The sequence below is a fragment of the Sardina pilchardus genome, chromosome 10 (genome assembly GCF_963854185.1).
Source record: "Sardina pilchardus chromosome 10, fSarPil1.1, whole genome shotgun sequence".
Lineage (NCBI taxonomy): Eukaryota > Metazoa > Chordata > Actinopteri > Clupeiformes > Clupeidae > Sardina > Sardina pilchardus.
The window spans coordinates 20947581-20968698 of NC_085003.1; the positions used below are offsets into that span (position 1 = coordinate 20947581).

The window sequence follows — 21118 nt, forward strand, 5'->3', positions numbered from 1 at the left end:
ATGTAAACCGATGCCAGGCTAGAAACCCTCTTTGTCCTGATGGCAGACATGTAAATATTAAACTTTTAAAACCACACTAAAATAGCAAGTCGTTTTTAAACAAAATCATTATTCATCAAATATTTTGAAAGGCTAATTTATTTGTGCTATAACTGATCATTTCATGTTTGTTGTGGTTGAATCTAATTAAAGGATGAACATTTTCTTTTACACTGAGGTCATATCAATGTGTTACTGTGTGCATTAGGGGGGTTCTACACATCCTGAATAAACCTGCAATTCAGTTACTACAAAAACATAAAAAGTCTACTTGATTTCAGTACCTCACCTCAAAGGTGACCCTATGACCCTAGCAAGGAAGATAGGAGCTGCCCCACTATAACTTGAATATATCAACATTAATGTCAAAACCCACTTGCAATATTTCACTGGAAAATAGTATAAAAGCATTGCGATAGTATGGATAAAAACAGGCTGACCACCAATGACAAGGATGTCAGGCCACACATTTAATTTATTCCTAATTTTCCCCTGTTAAATCACACATTCCATAATAGCCTAGATTTTGTTCAACTTAATGGTCATGGCCAGTTACGGTTTTGACTGAAACGTTGAGTACACTGTATGACATTGGGACCACCAATGCAGCCATGGGCTTTTCACTTATATCACCAAAACATGTGAGCAACCCAATTATAGATCTACTGTACAAGAAAAATGTCAGACATTATAAATTAATATAAATGTTAATTTTAATTTTAATTATTTTAATATAAATGACAAAATATAAATATTTTATTTACTTTGTATTTACTATTTACTCATTTTATTCCTATGTTTAAGCTTTTTCACAGTAAATTTGTCACCCATTAAACTAAGTCTCTAGAAATACACTGCACTGTTTTCAGGATGACAAGTCACTTTCCTGGCATTTATTTGACACTTCAGAGCATATCAAACAGTACTGACATGTGAGTATTTGTAATTGGTTCGGCATGTTTATGGCAGAGGCGTGTGTTTTTTACGTGTAAAATTAGTCATAGACATTATACCACTGGTGAAACTCATGCTGCTGCATGTATTCTTCTTAATCTTGCCTATGACCATAGAAGACCCTTTATCAATGTTAGGATCCAAGGGATTATATTCTGCTATATCTTTAACAGTAGTGCACTGCCTTGGTTGACATTATACGCAGGCTATCGTTGGCTGAGTAAACATGCCATATCCTATGTCATTATATAAACAACCTAGAGCGCAAACAAACACAAACTTCATAGTGGCGTAGTTTGGTATCTCCACTTCCGAGGCAAAGAAATTCAATATCGTTAGAAGGAGGAATTTACATAAAGGGTAGTGATACTGTCCCATAAATTGGTCCAATAAAAAAAACAACTGTTAAGCGATGCCATGCCACACGACGCGAGGCTTCTTCAGGCGCTTAATTACCGGACTTTGAGCTGGTGCAGTTTACACGTGAGTTCGGAGCCATTCCCTTCTGGAGGTGCGCGTGCGCTCTGGTTTCGCACAAAGTGCTCTGGCAAAGTGGCAGTCTAGGAAAGCAGGCATCATTCTGAAGTGCAGCGCCACCGGATAAACGCACGCTGTGCAGTGTCTCTTCATTCACTGGAGTTGGATTTAAAACTCTTGCAAGCCAAAGAAGTTTGAATAGCAGGATTTTTAAAAAAAAAACAAGTAATGGATGAAAGAATACCACGCCTTCAGGAGAGGCAGTACATTGATCACGCAGACTTCTTGGGGTAATTCTTTATAAAAAATCATGCATATTGAGATTATTTTCTACAACGTATTTCCCAAGTCAAAAATGAATGGGATCTCTAGTTAACACCTGGACTTTTCTGTTTCATTTCAGGGTGGAATATTCGTCTCTTTATATGTGCAAATCTAAAAGAGGGATGAAGCGCGAAGACGGAAAGGTAAGCAATTCGACAGTTCAACACACCGGCAATGACTCTTGGTCGTCGTCTTTTGAATGTTTATTCTTCACTACAAATATGTTGTTGACAAAGGTGCTTATAGTAGTTTGAACAAACATTTTGCTTTCATTCAGGACGCTTATAAATTGCCACATCGCCTGATAGAGAAGAAGAGACGAGACAGAATTAATGAATGTATCGGACAGCTTAAAGATTTGTTACCTGAACATTTGAAACTGACGGTAAGCTTATTTTCTCTAAATGCTCTGTCAAGTGGGAGATATGATTATTGAGACGCAATGTAGCATAACATTTTCAAAGTTTAATATGTACCTTTTTGTACTTTTTAGACCCTTGGGCATTTGGAGAAAGCGGTTGTTCTTGAGTTAACTTTGAAGCACTTAAACGCCTTGACTGCTGTGACCGAGCAGCAGCACCAGAAGATAATCGCTTTGCAGAACGGTAAATTACATAATAGTTGTGCATGTGCCTTGACAAAATAAACAGACATGTTCTTAGGTAACAGTCTGAATAAGTGTTGATACGTTAAAATAATGCTCCTGTGATTCGTATCCGTTAGATAACTATCGGTCATTAAAAGTGTATGCAATCCACTTATCCTCTCCTCCTGTTCACTGTTGCATGACAGGTGATCGGTCGATGAAATCTTCCTTCCAGGCCGATCTGGAGGCTTTCCACTCGGGCTTTCAGGCGTGTGCCAAAGAGGTCCTGCAGTACCTGAGCAAGTTCGAGAACTGGACTACTCGGGAGCAGAGGTGCTCGCAGCTCGTCAGCCACTTGCATAAAGTTTCTGGGCAGTTTCAGCCCGATGCGCAGCTCCTGCAGCATCAGCTGCAGGACCGCGATGGTCCCAAAGGAGACGGTCAGGCGAACTGTGTACCGGTCATTCAGAGGACTCAGAACCCAGAACTGAACGAGAACGATACTGACACTGACAGTGGATATGGCGGCGAGGCGGAGAGAAATGAGGGGAAGCTTGGCTCGGATAAAGGCTCTGAGAGCGGCAGGGTGCAGGAGTCGAAAGGTGTCAAGATCAAACAGGAATTCGGGGATGACCGCGCTGCCAAGAAACCAAAGATGAGCTGGAGTGGGAATGGTGTGGCAAGTGCAGACCCAGCAAGCCGTCCCGATCTGGCTTTCATGAACTCACTGATGGGAATCACTGGTATTGGACAGCAAACTCCCTTTTGCATGCCTTTCTACTTCATTAACCCCTCGGCAGCAGCGTCCTACATGCCTTTATTTGATAAAAGTAACCTGGAGAAGTATGTGTACCCGGCAGCCGCGGCTGCGCTCAGCAGCCCTTTCCCATGGCTCTACCCGGGGCTCCCCGCACAGGCGGCCGCAGCAGCAGCAGCTTTTCCGGGGCTGGCGACAGACAAGAGCAGCGGATTCAGCATGACCTCACAGAGAAAAGACTGTCCGAGTCCCAGTGAGGATGTGTCGAACGACGCGGAATGTGGATCTCCCGCGGAAGAGGACCAGGATCACGAGAATGATAATGACGAGGATGAGACCCTCCGAAACGAAAATGACGGTACATAATCATTTGGTTTTTTTCCTCTTTTTTGCCTGTATAAAGACCATATTTATCGTTGTTAGCTTAATTTAAGTTCATTCAACATTCAGTGTAGTGTTTCTGAGATTTTTTGGAAAGCTTTGTTTTTATTATTATTTTCATATTTTTTTATTCAAAGTAGCTTCAAGATTGGTTCACATCTGAATTGGTCATTGACTTTGGGGAGGTTGGGGGACGTTGTAACAATCTGTGCCTTTTGCACTTTATCCATGATATATTTGAATGATAATCGACTTTGATTGACTTCAGCAACTTACATATGTTATCTAGTCCATCCAGATGTGATTGTTTATCAAAATGTTTGAATTTCTGGGAATTTGCTTTTTTTTTATCTACTTAGGACACTTTATATAGTGCAATATATGATTTAGAACTTACTCTTTACCCAGCTGCAGCTATTCTTTTATTTTAATTAACTTACTGTATGGGACACTTGGATGTATCATACTGACCTCAACTAGGGTGTTTACCATCGAAATTGCCACAGTATTTGTCATTGATGCCTCTTGCACATGTAACTGTGTTGCATTTGTAATTTACCAGACCGTTCAGGCTTTCCTCAGTGCTTGAATGCAGTTACTTATATACCTCAACAGGAGTTCTTGAATGGGATTGATAATGAGGAGGGTTAACTGGCGAACTCAGTACAGGTTATAAGACATTTGTAATTGGACAAGCCTTTAGTAACAATCCTCTGATTCGCTGTTACGGCTGCCCCCTTACCCTCCCCAACCACCGATTCTGGTCTATTGTCATCAATAATTTGTTTTGTGTTCTTGAAAATGTCCATACCCCCCTTCCCTCCCCCTCCCATGCAAATGATCTGAGCATATAGGACGCAGCCTATGGCACCCTATCTAAAGAGTCCTTGTGACCTGAAGTTGTTGTTTGACCCCGGCCCCCTATAGCCCCCACCTCACTGCAAGTGTTAGACTACTGTGTCCTCTGTGGACAGGCATCTCTGACAGGCATCAGGCCCAAATGACTTGCACCTCCAGCAAAAACATACAAGGTATATTAGCACCTTATGGAACTTTGATATTGAATGTATTATATATGTGTTTTTTTTCCGTAGATATGAAAGTTTGTATATACTCTGATACAGATCTAGTTCTTTGCTCTGAGAGGTAAAGTGCACTTGTTCATGCCTTCTCCTTCTGTGTTCTCCTCACTCTTTGGTTTCCTGTGATTGGTTGTTCATCTGAAGTGTACTATAATTTCATGGCAAAAGTCTACGCCACCAAGGCAACCATCCCAGTATGTATATCTGTGTATATATGGAAACCATGATACCAAGCAGCTTATTATGTTGATTTTATTAGGATGGCATCCCCATGTCTGTCCCACAGGTGCTGATATTAAGCTTTCTTTCATTCTCACCACCCAAAGACAGAAAAAAAAGGACTCTTTCTCCAAGAATATTTGATCTCATTGGAAAATCATTCAAATCACTGTTCAGTACTAATATGACCTCCCTAACTTGTTTAATCCATGTAGCAAACCAGTATCATGTTCCAGCATGTCCACAAATGTGCATACAGGCGCTAGCACTAGACAAAGTTGAATGAGTAAGTACGGTAGGTGAAGAGCGATGCCATTCTGAAGACTGTCATCAGACGTTCTTGTGTTCTGACAAAGTGATGTGTTTTTTAAACGAGTGTGGAGTTATTTTTTTGCTGGATAGGAGATGAGATACAGAAATTGCCATTTTATTTTTTGCAGGCTCAGTTCTGCTTTTAAAGCTTCTGTTTAGATCCTCTGCTGTCAATTGCCCGGAGCAGTGGCATGTCTGTGTAAATAGTCTGTGAATATGCTACAAATACTGTATGTCTAATGTTTATGTGGTAGAAGAAATCTCTGGATTTTTTAAAGGATTAAACAGAGCAACTGTTGCACATTTCGTTAATGCTTTACACAATTGCTGTTCTAAATTATTGCAGTAAAGTTGTCAAATAAAAACAAAAATATTAAGACTACTTCTGTTGTCGGTTCCTTAAATTCCCTTTTTGTGTACGAATATTTGCTGCTGTACAAGAACAAGTGCTGGGCTTAACACTGAAATGGCAGTGTTCCAGCATCAAGTTGGGTGATCGCAACTCCCACTGATGGGTCAGCAGGCTGAAGCCACAGTGATGGAATGACCAGCCATCTTCTGGCATTAGTCATGTGACCGGACAAAGGTGGAGAGCAGAGTTCTTCAGAAGCTGGTGCAGTGGGGTGATGCCACATACATCCACACCACAGACACGTGCCATGCACATGCACACACACACACACACACACACACACACACACACACAAAGTAAACAAACACATGCGTGTCTCAATTGCTCAGTCTTTGACCCTGTCTCAGTTCTGTAGTCTTTATGTAGTATCACTTGATCAGATTTGCTGTACCAATATTGTAAACAGCAAGACGCACCACAGTATTTCACAGGGTATTTCCACTGCACCTGCGCCTTCTTTCTGTCATCATACTCACGACACATTAAGGCAACACACTTCTATATAATTACATTTGATATCTCATCAGCCATAAAACATGAAGTCATTTATGGGGGGTGAATTCCAGTTGAGTGACCGCCATCTCACCTCTTTCTTCCTCAGAACGGCGTGGCCTGAGCAACACCTCGTAATAGCACGTTATATAATCTGGGGGAGAACCTGTGGAGAGGCAGGCTGGTGACCAGCCATTTCTCTGCAACGCATTTCTGTGAGGATTACGAATGCCTGCAAGGTGCACGGACCAGTTCAGTGGTCCAAGTCACGGCACTGCATTATCTGCTGCATATCAGCAGCCAGTGTTGTGATCAATGGTGCTCTTTGAGTAAATCCTCAGAACAATGACTGTTCAGTTCTGGTATATAGGGCTTTTTGCAGCAGAAACGCTGATTCACTGCCTGGGTTAGTGTACACACCTGTGAGGCTTTATTTGACTGTCAAACTTAAGAATTACACCCTTTCCAAAACCTCATAAACTCACTGAAGCACGCTGTTGTTCATTAAAACAAAGATATTGTACTTTGGCTGAAGCTGGTCCAGCCCTTGATAATTGGAAGAAGACTGACATCTAGTGGCTATTAGATAGAAGTGCACCACTGACAGTAGCTTGAGATGTTATTGTTTAAGTTTGTATAGGTTGATAGGATACATTTAGTTGATGGTTTCTCTTTTATCTATATTTGTATTAAAGGGCTCTGAACACATGATAGATACAGACTTTTCAAGTATACCTCAGTCTGGGCCATTATGGCTCAACATTAAAAGATTTAAGTCTTGTGGATGTAGGGGAATAGAATAGAGTACATTTTAATGGAATAGATTTTATTGTCAGGTCAGGCATGAAAATTGTCTTCGGTCTCACCAATAGAATAAAAAGTACGTACACACACACACACACACACACACACACACACACTCACATGCACACACTCATACGCACACACACAGGCACACACACACACACACACACACACACGCACACGCACACGCACACGCACACGCACACGCACACGCACACGCACACGCACACGCACACACATGCACACACACACACACACACACACACACACACACACACACACACACAGTGCTCCAATGAACCCTCCATCTTCCCAATGCTCCTGCCTGCGGACCTTTCAACCTCCTGCTTCCCTCAGGGGGGTGGCGCTATAGAGTACCTATGGCAAAGAAAAAGATCCACAACAGCTCCTTTGTCCTAAATGCAATTACTATGGTTAATAAACTGTGGAATATAATAAACATGTAGCTTGTAGCCATACGCGTACATGTGCCCAGCTAGGTCTGGGAGCAGGAGAAGGAAATCACACTCAGGATGGAGGTGGTGAGTTTTATCATCTAAAATGAATGAATAGGGCTTTCCTGCGTATAGCAAGGCTGTAGAGGTCAACTCTACAACTCAACTCTAAATTTTTTTTTTATTATTATTATTTTTGACGACCTATAATCTTCCCTGCTGTCTCTATTGTGCAATGTCAGATTTCCATGCCAGACAGAAATATTAAAAACTAGGATGCTCAAGATTGACTGCAAACCCATTTAGTTTCCTGATTATAAAAACAGTCTCTGGATAGCTTTTTTTGCATATGCAATTAAAATGGTCTGTGAAGCTCAGTTTGTGTTCCCAGATACTTAAAACACAATTGACAATTTCCACAGTCTGAACTTACACCACTCTTCTCACTTGAAAACATGTGCAATGCACCAAGCCCCCAGGTCAAGGACTTTCAAGTTTATCGCCCATAACAAGTCCATGTTAAAGATGTACTCTCTGATGAGGTTGTGATGATTAGTGATAGCAGTGTCCAACAAGATAAAAAGGTGTTTGAAAAAGGTGTTTGTTAAGATACAGCCATACGGTGAGCAAGTGAATACATCCATTGTTGACTAATAACAGGAATAAAACAATACTTTGGGGGGAATATTGCCTTATATTGAAATGCCATTGCCATAGGGTACTTTCAATAAAATCATCTCTCAATGCAAATCAAACCAGCTATCAGGCTACTGTAACTGAAACAAAACCATGACAATCTCTAGGTATGGTGAAGGGTATGTGTGATGTGGGGCTATTTTAATTCCAAAGACCAAGGGAACTTTATCAGGATGCATAGGTTCCTGGATCCATGAAATAACTGGAACAAAAATAAAAACATCTGTCTGCCTCTATGGATATTTAAGATGGAGTGTCACTCATTCCCCTGTACGATATCATTACTCATTCACATAGACAATTGGTGTCCTTAAAGATTGGATTTTCCTTTTTTTAAATTAATCTATTAAGATACATTTTCAAAAGAAAATATAAACTTGGTTTATTGCTATTTTAGTCAACTTTATCAAGGGTATTCACTTATGCTGAGCACTGTATTGGAATTTAGTGACATTTTAAAGGGTAACGGAAACCAAATAGGAAGTAAAAATGATGCAACTGATGTATTATCAGTGTTACTGATGGCAGGATACAGAAACTCCCTGATCTTCGTCAGAAATGGTGACCATTTCCTGTTATTAGCCTCTCCAGTCTGTTAACCTCCAACTTGATCGAGAAACCTTGAAAAAGGCCAACTGGCCGAAACGTTGGTGTCAATAAATTTGAGATCGAGATCTGAGTGTGCGGCAACATAATCTTTTTCTATAAGTTTCGTCCCGTGCCAACACCTCTAAGGGTGTGCATTTTTTCATCTTTTCTTATTTGAACCTCCAACTTAATAGAAGAACTGCCCAACTGGATAATGTCCATGACAGGTCTAATAACTGATGAAAATGATTGATATGAAGTTTATTTGTTTTTTTCAATTTTGGTATAATATAACAGATGAGTCTCATTTTGAGGAATGGGTTTACATTTGCTTTCAATTCAGAATATTGTTACATCCTGCAAAACGATCAATATGAGCAACATACTGTATATAAATAAAAACAATATGGTTGACTAATTGCATGTCTAATGTCTGAATATACTGTATCTAATAGATGATTGCTTCAAATGTCACCTTGTTACAGTATGACAGATGACAATAGTCTGTGGAGTTGGTACTGAAATGAAGAGGCTGCATGCTGCCCCCACATGGTGATTAGTGGAAATGCATCTCTAACCACTGATAAAAGACCTTAAAATTGAACATTTGATCACGAATCAACAAATAACACACCAGGAGGGGACACAGGATTTATAAATCAATGCATTGCAGCCTGTTTAATCAGGAGATTCAGGCAAGCGGAGCCAATCAATCTAGCACAGGCATTGAGAAAGGTTTAATAAATAAACGGTACAATCCCGTAAAGTAACAACGGTTTCTTACTGTATTTCATATCATATCATTAATGACTTCCAATTTACTGAAATGATCTCATGGCATCATCATCTTAAGACAATGAGAGGATTCAGAGTTGAGCAAAAAAAAAAAAAAAAAAATACATGGAAAATATTTACACAGATTTACAGTGTTTTAGAGAAGATCTCCTCCAGTATGTTGTCAGTCACTTCGGAGGATCTGCTTCTCCTGAGTGGTGCCACAGGTGTCCCTATGCTATCTCTGCTTTGGTTTCCTGCTCCATCAGGAGAGTGATGTCACTGGAGCACTTCCTGCTTCTGTCTCCGTCTCCTGTTGAGGGGTGTCGCTTCAGGTCCCGCTCACGGAAGTGTTTGAACATCTCCGTCTCAACAGCTCCTTTCTCCTGCTCCGGCCGGTGGAACGGGAGACTCCTTCCTTTTCTGGCCAGCACACAAAATGTCAACATTAACACGAGGCTAAGATACTTAGTGGGTCAAACATTCCCCCAGCAGAGTGTTACATAGTTAATACATAGCACTATTCATATATAAAAGGCATAGAAAATGTATCTCACCGCAACACTATATTATTATATTAAGTTGTATTATTGCTATATAACATATAACAGCTTCTAATGTGAACCAAGATCAATGTTCATACAGTAACTTGCAACTTGAGGCACAATCAAACTTACTTTTTGTAACACACAGCTACTGCAACCAAGAGGATAAGAAGGAGACCCAGTGTGACAAGGAGTGCAACAGGTGCTACTAAAATGGAGAAAATGGGAAACAAATTAAACGACCTGCATGTATATTTCTCAGGAAATTCATCAATTCAATTTGAATTGAAATCCAATGTAGCAATTGCATTACTCTCACCTCCTAGGTTAGGATTTTCTGAATGAGATGGAGCCAGACCAGCTGTCTGCACTGGAGGAGAAAGAGTGGAGGAGGTGGAGGAGGAGGTGGTGGAGGTGGTGGTGGAGGCAGGGAAGGAGCGAGTGGAGGTGGTGGTTCGACGAGTGGTGGTGGTGGTGACAGGAGTTTTGTGGAGTGTTGTATCAGTGACCTGAGATGAGGAAGTGGACCTGGGGAGATGTTCAGCAGGGGCTTTTTTAGAGAGCGGGGGGGAGGTGGAGGAAGAGAGATCATGATGTGAGATGGTGGAGGTGCGGAGAGGGCCGAGAAGGCTGGTCAGAGCCGAGGTGATAAGCGGTGGAGGTGTCACAGGATATCGAGCGGAAGTGCTCACTTCCTGTCTCTTTGTTGTCACACTAGTTGCCATGGCTCTCTGGGTTGTCGCTGTGCCTGAAGAATGATTACAGACTAAATGAGTGAGCAGAATGAGAACATAGTGTTCTCAGATCATTCAGAGATCTTCAGACAGATTTGAAAAAGGAAATGGTAAAACTATCTGGCTTTTAACAATTATAAAATAACCATGCACCTGTATCACTGAAGCAAAACACGTCTAAAAGTTTGCTTTCGACTGGTCTCCAAAGGACGAGTCCAGTTTTGTTCTGGCCACACTTCGGGTTCGCCTGAATACGTGGGACAACTGCAATCTTTTCCTCCACCCAGCCATATCTGAAGGAACAGCCAGTTTCAGTCACTATATTCTTATATATGCCCTTCTTTTATGCAGAATTACCTTAATTTTCTTGAGATTGTTAATATTGTTACACATACAAATAAAATGACACTTTCATGCATTGCGTCATTAAGGTAACATATTGGAAACAAAAGAAAATGGCTCAACACAATATAATCTGTCACATTGCGGAGGATATTTGTTTCTTAGAGATGCTCTTTAGTCTTTACGCAATGTGGCCCTAGATGACAACAAAACTGTTGCAAATGTACAGCAGTACTTTAAGTTCTCTGAGCCAATCACAATTGTATCTCAAATCAAGCTCCTTCAGCTAATTAAACTCCAACATCTCCCAAGGACCCTTCAGCAGCAGATGCTCAACCCATGAAGTCTCTCAACACACTTGCACAGCTCCCTCCCAGTGCATGCACACCTTCTCAAGATCAAGCACAAGAGGCACTATTCTCTCAGACTTCACTCACAGACATGAACAAGACAAGCTCCCCCACATCTCCACTAGAACTGACTTGGGCTCAACCAGACCCACATCAGGGCAAGACCTGTTGCTGGCTCAGCAGACGTCTGGAAACTTCTTAGCGTTCACTCCTTACCTGCACATCTCCAGGCCATTCTGGAGCGCCGTCTCCACCTGAGCCTTGGTTGCGATGTTTCCGTGTAGAGTCTCACACACTTCAATGGCCACGGAGGCATTGAAGCTGTACTTGTTATTCTGTGTGACCATGAAGACTCCTGAGATAGTCTTGCTGCTCACTGAGAAAAAAATTAAACACTGCATATAGGAAAAGTATACAACCTACAACCTGTTGCCAGTAATGAAGTTACACTTCACAGTGCATTTGTCTTTGGAATGCAATAAAAAGTTGCTGAAATTATGAAATGAAATGCCCCCCCAGAGACATTTGTACCTTGAAGTCGAGCAGCATCCAGTGCAAATGCACAGAAAGCTCCGGAAAGCAGAAGGAGGCATGAGGTAGCCCAGTGTCTGACCATGCTGTCCCTCACTGCTGTCCTGTCGGATGTGTTAGGGAGACGGACGACCTTTTGCATATGCAGCACACTAGAGAAGTGGCCCTTAACTGATGACACGACAGCCCCCTGAGCGGGTGAAAACAGGAAGGGGAGGATGTGCTGTGCTAAGGCCTTTGCCAAGAGAGCACACAGCACAGCCTCTCCTGCCAGTGATTAGGACTGTTAGACTGTGAGCAGGGTAAAGAGCAATTACATACAGTACTAACTCTCACTGTGTTTGATGAAGGATGAGGGCATGGGACCCACATAGGATAGTATTGATAGGTGAGGGGCCCTCCCAAGAGAATGAGAGCCAAGATGTGACACTAACTGGGTGCAGATCATCTATCTTTTTGTCCTACCTTCTGTCTACTACTACTCCTACTACTAGCCCCTCTAGTTATTTCTGTGAAGGAGACGAGGAAGGAACGATGAGGATGGAGGAATCGAGGAGAGGCAGATATGAGAAATGAGATGTCCTGCCCGTATCAGAAGGTAGCCTATAAGCTCTGCAGCCTACCCTGCAAATTATAAATGCAACATTTGCTCCGCTACGCTGATGAGAAGCACATTTAAACTGGACCCTGCTCAATCTTACTGTAATAATAACAGGGTCCAGCATAAATAAATTATACATTTTGGAAAAGGCTCTTGAACAGGTGCATTTATTGTGGAAAAGGGTGTTGGTTCAAGATATAAACAAAACATGTTATCAACTGAACAAATATGGTTCTACATCACTGTTGGCAAAATGATCAGGATACGCTTTATATTTCAGCCCTCTCTATGGTTTAGTCTTGCGTAGGCCTATATAGGCTACTTTGTTAAATTATACATAATTTATGCTATAACATATGAAATATATGTATGTCAATTTATCAATTAGTTTCCACAAAATCAAAAGAACCACCTAGCATTTTGGGGTGGCCAAAATGTCTGATGCCCCTGACTATTTGAAAAATTCTGTCTATGGCCTCAAATACAGATACAGCACACTCTATTATCTGTTGTTACTATTATGAAAATATTAATAAATGTATTACATTCTACATTTTTACATATATATATATATATATAGCCTATATATGTGTATATATATACTGTATATATATATTTTTTTTTTTCCCTGCCGCTGTCATTGTCTTCCCTGCGGCAGTCACCCTTCTGAACTCTCTGCATCCTGGTGACAACCAACAAACTATGTTACTCTGAACATATCTGTAAATGTCCATACTACATAGCCATATCTACAGTCTGCTCTTATAAGGTTATTGCTAATACACTGCACATATTTATATTTAAATTATATTACTGTAAACCAACTTTATATAGTAACTGTCTACACTGCACTACTCTGTCCTGTCTATGCAGAACCTGCCTATACTTTGTATATCACATTACAGGTTTTTTTTTTTGCACTTCTGGTTAGACACAAACTGCCTCTCGTTGTCTTTGTACGTGTACTGTGCACAGTGGCAATAAACATGAATCTAATCTAATAAGATGATCTAATTGCAATGGCTTGGTCAGGAAATGTCATGTTTCCGAGCTTCACTGTACTCTGTGTGGGCGTTCTGATGCTTACGATGCTTATGTCAGCATACAGGCAGAAATATTTTGGAGTGCAGAATTGGGAACTGGGAGACTATTGGTGGAAATCACCCCTGCCATGGTGGCCTTCACATCCCTTTTTTCTTTCCTCCCTTCATTTTCACATGACACTTCTAATCTCCTCTTTTTTCCCTTCACCAGCTTCCACTCCAACTTTCACCTTCGGAAGCCCCTGTGGCCACTCTCTTCCTGCTGCTGTTCCATACACATGTAATCAACCGTTGACATGGAATGTGCAACACGCCAAAACAATCACAAAAATGTCATCACATCGATAGTCTTGTTGTATTAATACCCTACCCTTACAACTCCAATTTCAAAAACGTTGGGACGCTGTGTAAAATGTGGATGAAAACAGATCATGTTAGCCCTTACTGATTCTTGAGATATAATATAATATAATATAATATAATATATACTATATTATTATTATTATTATCCAACATCATCTAACAATCTTCTGATAAATGTTCTTAATGACTGAATCATAAATAAATCTATCATCTCTCAATCCTAGTGACGTCCCTGCTGTTTTATGTTTTGATTTCCTGGTTGTCAGCTGTTGGCTCTAAAATCGCTCTCACACAACCTAGAAGTCAAATCACTTCACTTTAACTTCGGCCTTGGCCATGACATCACCTTTAAGTCACTTTAAACGTAGAACAGCAAACTAACTAGAGGACTAATAGCTTCTTATCCACATGCTCAAACAGACCTCTAGATTACTGTGTAAACACAGTTATTTGTCTGCAATGTGATTATCATTGCTAACCTTTTACATTGTACGTTGAAACATCCAACCTGACATTAACTTGCTACACCGGTTGTTGTGCTGTTATCCACCAATAGATTCAAATTGTCCAACATAAATGTCTTCATAATACAATTGTTTTACTCTGACATGGATATCTGCTATCTTCTGGAATCCGAGATAACAGACTTTATATGACAGATGTTGCTCTCAAAAGAGTTTTTATCAGATATTTACCTTGTGAAAGTAAAACAAAAGGGAACAAAGGGAATATATGTCCCATTGTGTCACATTGTTCTTCAAATATAGGTGGCATTTTGATAGAAAGCCTAAATGTTCATTATCACAAAGAAAATCAAACAACGGTGAGATAACTCAGTATAAGTGTTCCTTTTAGAATGTATAAAACAGCAAAGATTTCCCAATGATGCTGTGCGACTCCTGCAGCAGGTAAGGTCCAGTCTTGCTTTCAGCTCACCTGCTATAATTTTATCTTCTTTTAACAAAAGGAGATCATTGCATATCACATTTTAAATGATTTGACAAAATCTATACGTTTTAAACAAAATTGAATGTGTTCTAAGTAATCATGTTCTCATGACATGGAATCTGTCTCACCTTTTCTCTCTAAGTAGCCATCATGGAGCACTATTGGGCTGGACGAGGGATCTCCAGGGTGTTGTGTCCTGTTATCTTGTCTCTTTTGGCCACCTGCTGTCCTGCCACGTCTCTTCCACAGACCGCAGCCCCGATAGTGGACGGGAAGCCCTTCATGGTGATCTGGAATGCGCCTCTCAACCACTGCACACAGGACAAGGTCCCTTTAGATATGTCAGCCTTTCAAGCAGTGACTACACCAGCTCTAGTTAAAGATCAGTTCCTCAGCCTGTTCTACAGAGACCACATGGGCTTGTGTCCTTACACAGATTACCAAACAGGGAAAGAGGTTAATGGTGGGTTTCCACAAAAGGGTAACCTGGCAGCTTCCCTGGCCAAGTCAAGGGCAGAAGTGTCCGAGTATATCCCAGAGTCATCACCTGGTCTTGGAGTCATTGACTGGGAGGACTGGAGACCCACTTATGAGAGAAACTGGGGTTCCAAAATGATTTACGAAAAATTGTCAATAGCTTATGCCCAACAACAAGATCCCTCTCTCACTTCAGCACAAGCAAAACTTGAAGCCGAGGAACAATTTGATAAAGCAGCCAGGAATTTTATGGAAGGCACATTAAACGTAGCCGTTAGCGAAAGACCAGAGTATCTCTGGGGCTTCTACCTGTTCCCAGAATGCTACAACTTCGACACGAGTGAGCCAGGCTACACCGGGAAGTGTCCCATGAACGCACAGCAGCGTAACGATGAGCTCCTGTGGCTGTGGGAGGCCAGCACTGCCCTCTACCCCTCAGCCTACATGCCCTTGTCCCTCAAAGGAAGCCACAACGCTGCCCTGTTTGTCCGTAACCAGGTGCAGGAGGCCATGCGTGTGTCAGCTCTGCCCAAGCGGGCCTACACCACACCGGTCTACCTCTACTCTCGGATCCTGTTCCGTGGCCAAAGCAAGGTCTACCTAGCGGAGGTGAGAGCCCTTTTTTTTTAAAGTATATTTTTGGGCTTTTTCGCCTTTATTTGTAGAGGACAGTGAAGGGTGAGACAGGGAGTAAGTGGGAGAGAAGGATGGGGTGGGACTGGGAAATGACCGCAGGCCGGACTCGAACCTGGGTCCCCGTGGGCACTCGGACCCGTATGTGGTATGAGCACTGTAGCCTGCTGCGCCACAGCGCTCCCCAGTGAGAGCCCTTTTGAGCAGACACATTAAGTTGTAATTCCTCATGAAAGGCTTGCTAATGGTCTTGTGTACTGTACACACCACTCAGATGGATCTGGTGAGCAGCATTGGTGAAAGTGCAGCTCTTGGGGCCTCAGGAACAGTGATTTGGGACAGCACTGACTTCGACAACAAGGTAATATGACGTAAAATGAGAATGCATTAGAGTCATACTTTGTTAGGAGAGATTTTTAAAACTATGGATTTTCATTAAATGAAAATGACATCAAAAGAATCTGTCGGCTGAATAGATGTTTTTCCTCTGATTAGTAGCATGTTAACTGTTTATGGGGTTCAGGTTTAATTCTCAGCGTGAATGACAGGTAGTATGAGTGAAACTAATTTATGAGACAATTTGTTGCCTCGTAGCTGTCTAATTCCAAATATTTGTCTGAACACGTTTATGAGTAATCCTTGCTGAAAGCCTACTCTTCTGGTGCACCCCTGCTGCAGGACTCGTGTGATAATCTCTCAGACTACCTGCTCTCCACCTTAAACCCGTACGTCGCCAACGTCACAGCCGCTACGCAGATCTGTAGCAACTTCCTGTGCCAAGGCAATGGCCGCTGTGTCCGTAGGGACTACAACACGGACACCTACCTGCACCTGAACCCACAGCACTTCCAGATCCAGCGCTCGGTGGGGAGCTACGTGGTGACAGGGGTCCCCTCTATGCAGGACTTCCTAGACATGTACGATCACTTCACATGCCAGTGCTATGCAGGGAGGAGCTGCTCAGCCTCCGTTCCCTCTCAGCCCCCCCAGAGCCCTCTGGTTATACACGTTTAATCTGATGCACACTGGACTCAGTGGATGCCATCACCCAAGAGTCTAACCATTGGTCATGAGGGTGAGCATGAGTCTACAGTATAGGAAAGGAGAAAAGCTTTGATCTATACTGCATGTAGGTTCATTTATGAGCAATAATGAGCAATAATCCAAATGAAATTGCAATCACGCAATCGATTCATTTCTGTGATCTTAACAATTGCCCTCCTACAAAATGTATGATGCAAAGGGTCTTGATGTACTGTAATTCCATGTTTGAATCAATATCAATATTAATGATATTAAATTTCCACAAGAAAATGTCAAGTGTGATTGCTGAGTTCACTAACTGTAACCACATGGAGAAAGCATGGAAATTAAAGCAACACATTATTATATTTTACACTCGATTATTATCACATCATCATCATACTGACGGTCTCTCAATATCACTTCTTCTGCATGGGCAGATAGCAAATGTTCATCAGAGGACTGCAGGCGCTGTCGGTGACAGGGTATTCTTTTGTGCCTACCTTTAAATTAGCCAAATTAATTCATTTAAATAAGTCAGATTATTTTGTTGCCTAGTCTCGTTCTCTTTGTAACATTAAGGAACCATATAGAATGAGTTCACACAATCAAGGCAAACTTAATATTGAACAGATGCATGCAAGTACTAGGTTTTCTTGTATTATTATTATTGGGTTCTGCTGGATTTCCTCCTTATTAATTGGTTGAGTGGGGGAGGCTAACTTGATTGTTGATGTAGCCTATTTGTGAAACATGGATTAAGTTATACCGAGTGTCTTAAAAACAGCACTATCATTTTCTCTTTCCATGTAGCTAAGGGTGATCATGTGGTGATGATAGTGTTAACTTGCCATTGAATAGAATATAATATGTACTTTTTTGATCCTGTGAGGGAAATTAGTTTCTCTGCATTTAACCCAATTTAACCGAATTAGTGAACACACACAGCACACAGTGAACACACAGTGAGGTGAATCACACATTAACCCGGAGCAGTGAGCTGCCTGCCCAACCAGCGGCGCTCGGGGAGCAGTGAGGGGTTAGGTGCCTTGCTCAAGGGCACTTCAGCCGTGGTGGACTGGTCGGGGATCGAACCGGGGATCGAACCCTCCGGTTCCAAGTCTGAAGCCCTAACCAGTAGGCCACGGCTGCCTAGGGTTTGTCTAGGGTTAACATTCGTCAGGATTTCCAGCCCTCTGTCCGGACCTAGGTAGAGGGTCCTCCTTCTTGGGCTCTTGCCTACCTTTTTGACAAGTACTTCACAGCAAACAATGATTGTAAGTAGTGATGATACAATTGCTCCACAGAAAACTAGACTGATGAAAATGAAAATGAAAAAACCCCCAGCTTATTCTCTGCACGTAAGGACTTAGGAATAGGCCTATGAAGAGACGTTGGGTGGTGTCCACATTTTGGTCAATTTGTCCTCACTTTTGTCCTCACAACTAGTCCTCCTTTCCGGGGTGTGGTTGGTGTGGTCACCCTATTTCAATGTATTTCTGCACACAACCACTTGCACCAAGCGGAAAAAGTAGGCGGTTGCGGTTGCAGCTTGCTTTGAGGCCTGCCTGAGGCAGGATAAGAGGCAGTGTGGCTGCTCTATCCTGTTGACATGTGGTCAACTTATTTCTGCTACTATATATACAGTAGTACACATGTGGCCTCCACCTCCTCTTTTAAATGTAAACGATAACTATCAACAAGCCAACAACATAGTTCAAGTGGAACTTTAGTGAGTACTGGACATAGGGGCAACTCACTGGCACAGAAAGGTTACTCAGAGGTACAAGGCTGAGAGGATAGTATAACTGGTAGCTTTGGCTGCAGGGCGACAATGTGGCACAAGCAGAACATTGATAAGTGCACGTGTACAGCTGGAATGAAAAGCTAAAGTCAGTTGAAAAGTGACAGTTTACTGGCATGGAAGGAGGGCACAAAGCAGGTTACCGATGTACGAGCAATATCCAAATTATTAAAGGATTTGAACTAGATGTCTCCTGAAACCCAGCTCACACACAGCAGATCTGTTTGAGCATTTTCATTGTGTACAGGGGGGATTAGCCATGAGAAGTATAGACTATTTGCAAAGGCAGAGAAAAATTATTCTTGTATCGTTTCATTATTTGGCCACAAAGGTTTACACAGAGTGATGAATACTTCAGCATTTTTATTTCTGAGAGACTTTATCTCTGTGACCAATCTCTGACAGTATAATGCAGCGCAATATGTATAAATAGCCTACATCTTGTGTTGTTCAACCATATGAAACTAACAATATGAATAGGTAATTGTGAAACGACATAAGCTTAATTTAGAATGGCTTAAGAACAGTATGCTGGTTAGAGGCGGATAAACACAATTTAGAGATGCGTAAATGGCGTGTATGTGTGTTTAGCCTCCACTACAGCCCTGTCTGGGATGCTCTTTTTTATACCCAAGCATGGTGCCAGTTAACCTAATTAGTTTTTTGAGACATGTTGCTGGCATTACATTTCAAAATGCGCTTACATTTCCCATGAAATAGTCAATTTTTTTAACATTTGTATATATCCTTCCTGCTAAATATGGGTTTACAAGATCCAAAAATTATTACATTCTACTTTATATGCATTTTACACAATGTCTCAACTTTTTTTGAATTGTACCCTGGATACATAAAGCACTCTAAATACATAGGACTCGCCATACTGCACTCCCACACACTGCACTTTTTCTCTCTATTAAATCATTTTAAATCTTTCTTTATACTAAAACGTTAGTGATACCTCTGCACAAGTTCAAAGTTGAGCAAATGCCATTTCACTATATGTTTTACAAAGTATCTCTATGACAAATAAATTCCTTGTATTGTACAGTGATTCGTAAACAGTTTTAATATTCTACACCAGCTACTATTCTACACAGCAAGCCACAGTGACCTTGAGGAGCTCAACTATTCCAACCTTGAGGTGATTTGTTATTGCCTCCTGCAAACACCTCGCTTTGAAGTTTGTTTTGCTCAAGAGGAAACTGTCCTCGTCGTGCCTGCCCAATGAGTTCTTCCAGTGACGTTGATGAGAGATTTGGGCCATGGTCTAGTCTTCCTGCTCTTCTTGTTCCACAGCATTGTGTCAGGTAGGAAACGGTCATAAACACAAGAATCCATGTACAGAGTCATATTCTCGCACAAGCCTGCCCCAAGGAGCTGGCATACAGGTCACGTCGGAGAAAACATGATGGACCATGACTGCCTGCACAGCCCCTTGCCTGTAGGGTAGTGGTCACTGTGGTAGTGGTTTCTTGAAGGATTCTCTTTAGGTTTGCACTTAATCCCATCACTTGGTTTGCAGTATGTATTCAGCATCTAGTGAGTTTCATCATGGCTGTCTGACTGTACCTTTAGGATTGTTATTGTTTTGATATACTCTTCCTCTGTTGGTGGACCCAAGGAAACAGGCTTGTGCAAAATGTAGAATTGAATTGAGAATGACTCTTAAATTCCAATTAATGAATTTGAATTAAAGTAAAAAACAGGTTGTAGAATTACAACTCGAATTTGAATTAAAGGAAGTAGAAATTCGAAGAAATTCATATACATAATTTAAGGGTAGTGTTTAACAATGAAGTTTCACAAGATATGTCAGATATGATTGCAACAAACACACATCTTATAACTGAAAACAGTAACCAATAACATCCAAAGTAACCTTCCCAAAACGGAATGGACTGTATGTGAGGTTCAACACATTCTTCCTGTTGACTGGAATTGTTTTGAATTGCCATGAATTGAATTCCACTTCCTGTCATTCCAATTCCAATTCAATTTCTTGTGGGGTGGGGCCAATTCAATTCAAATTCCAATTAATGAATAGCCTGGCTAACGCCTCCCACATCTCAAATGAGACGTGGTCTGGCAACCAGACGTTCCTTTTCTCGTGAAAAAATGCCCAGATCCGTTCATTGGGCGCCACGGATGTCAATCAAATGCGTCTCTGCATAGCTCTTCATGGTCTTGCTTTCTCCCCTGTTCTGTGATTGGCCTCCAACATCAGGCGAACATGGGGGCGTTAGTTTCCAGACTGCCTTAGCAGCGTGAAAGAAATCACTGCGCAAGGCAGTATGGGAAACCCAGGCTAATTAATGAATTGAATGGACTCCAATTCTAAACTTCGCAATTGTGCACAAGCCTGCAAGGAA

At 41.6% G+C, this 21118-nt stretch overlaps 3 protein-coding genes across 3 annotated transcripts; 2 read left to right on the plus strand and 1 right to left on the minus strand.

The window, feature by feature from the left end:
* Positions 1 to 1402: 1402 nt before the first annotated feature.
* On the plus strand, positions 1403 to 5513 carry bhlhe41 (basic helix-loop-helix family, member e41). The gene is made up of 5 exons (XM_062546966.1): positions 1403 to 1760; positions 1874 to 1937; positions 2072 to 2179; positions 2288 to 2399; positions 2587 to 5513. The coding sequence occupies exons 1-5, from the start codon at positions 1699 to 1701 to the stop codon at positions 3501 to 3503; spliced, it is 1263 nt and encodes a 420-aa protein (XP_062402950.1). The 5' UTR covers positions 1403 to 1698; the 3' UTR covers positions 3504 to 5513.
* Positions 5514 to 8867: 3354 nt separating this feature from the next.
* On the minus strand, positions 8868 to 11995 carry lyve1b (lymphatic vessel endothelial hyaluronic receptor 1b). Its single transcript, XM_062547441.1, has 6 exons — positions 11855 to 11995; positions 11540 to 11699; positions 10785 to 10924; positions 10217 to 10645; positions 10030 to 10105; positions 8868 to 9775 (listed from the first exon to the last, which is right to left on the minus strand). Exons 1-6 carry the CDS (start codon positions 11937 to 11939, stop codon positions 9586 to 9588), a joined length of 1080 nt encoding a protein of 359 aa, XP_062403425.1. The 5' UTR covers positions 11940 to 11995; the 3' UTR covers positions 8868 to 9585.
* Positions 11996 to 14959: 2964 nt separating this feature from the next.
* LOC134093425 (hyaluronidase PH-20-like) lies at positions 14960 to 16933 on the plus strand. Its single transcript, XM_062546477.1, has 3 exons — positions 14960 to 15895; positions 16194 to 16280; positions 16598 to 16933. Exons 1-3 carry the CDS (start codon positions 14960 to 14962, stop codon positions 16931 to 16933), a joined length of 1359 nt encoding a protein of 452 aa, XP_062402461.1.
* The last annotated feature ends 4185 nt before the right edge of the window (positions 16934 to 21118 follow it).

Bases quoted from the DNA above. Each gene is read 5' to 3' on its own strand.
- bhlhe41 (XM_062546966.1), top strand. From the start codon at position 1,699: ATGGATGAAAGAATACCACGCCTTCAGGAGAGGCAGTACATTGATCAC. The intron at 2,180-2,287 runs GTAAGCTTATTT...TGTACTTTTTAG, and splicing joins CTGAACATTTGAAACTGACG to ACCCTTGGGCATTTGGAGAA. The intron at 2,400-2,586 runs GTAAATTACATA...GTTGCATGACAG, and splicing joins GATAATCGCTTTGCAGAACG to GTGATCGGTCGATGAAATCT.
- lyve1b (XM_062547441.1), bottom strand. From the start codon at position 11,939: ATGGTCAGACACTGGGCTACCTCATGCCTCCTTCTGCTTTCCGGAGCT. The intron at 10,646-10,784 runs GTGCATGGTTAT...ATCATTCTTCAG, and splicing joins GTTTTGCTTCAGTGATACAG to GCACAGCGACAACCCAGAGA. The intron at 9,776-10,029 runs GTAAGTTTGATT...TGTGCTGGCCAG, and splicing joins GTAGCTGTGTGTTACAAAAA to AAAAGGAAGGAGTCTCCCGT.
- LOC134093425 (XM_062546477.1), top strand. From the start codon at position 14,960: ATGGAGCACTATTGGGCTGGACGAGGGATCTCCAGGGTGTTGTGTCCT. The intron at 15,896-16,193 runs GTGAGAGCCCTT...CACACCACTCAG, and splicing joins GCAAGGTCTACCTAGCGGAG to ATGGATCTGGTGAGCAGCAT. The intron at 16,281-16,597 runs GTAATATGACGT...CCCCTGCTGCAG, and splicing joins GCACTGACTTCGACAACAAG to GACTCGTGTGATAATCTCTC.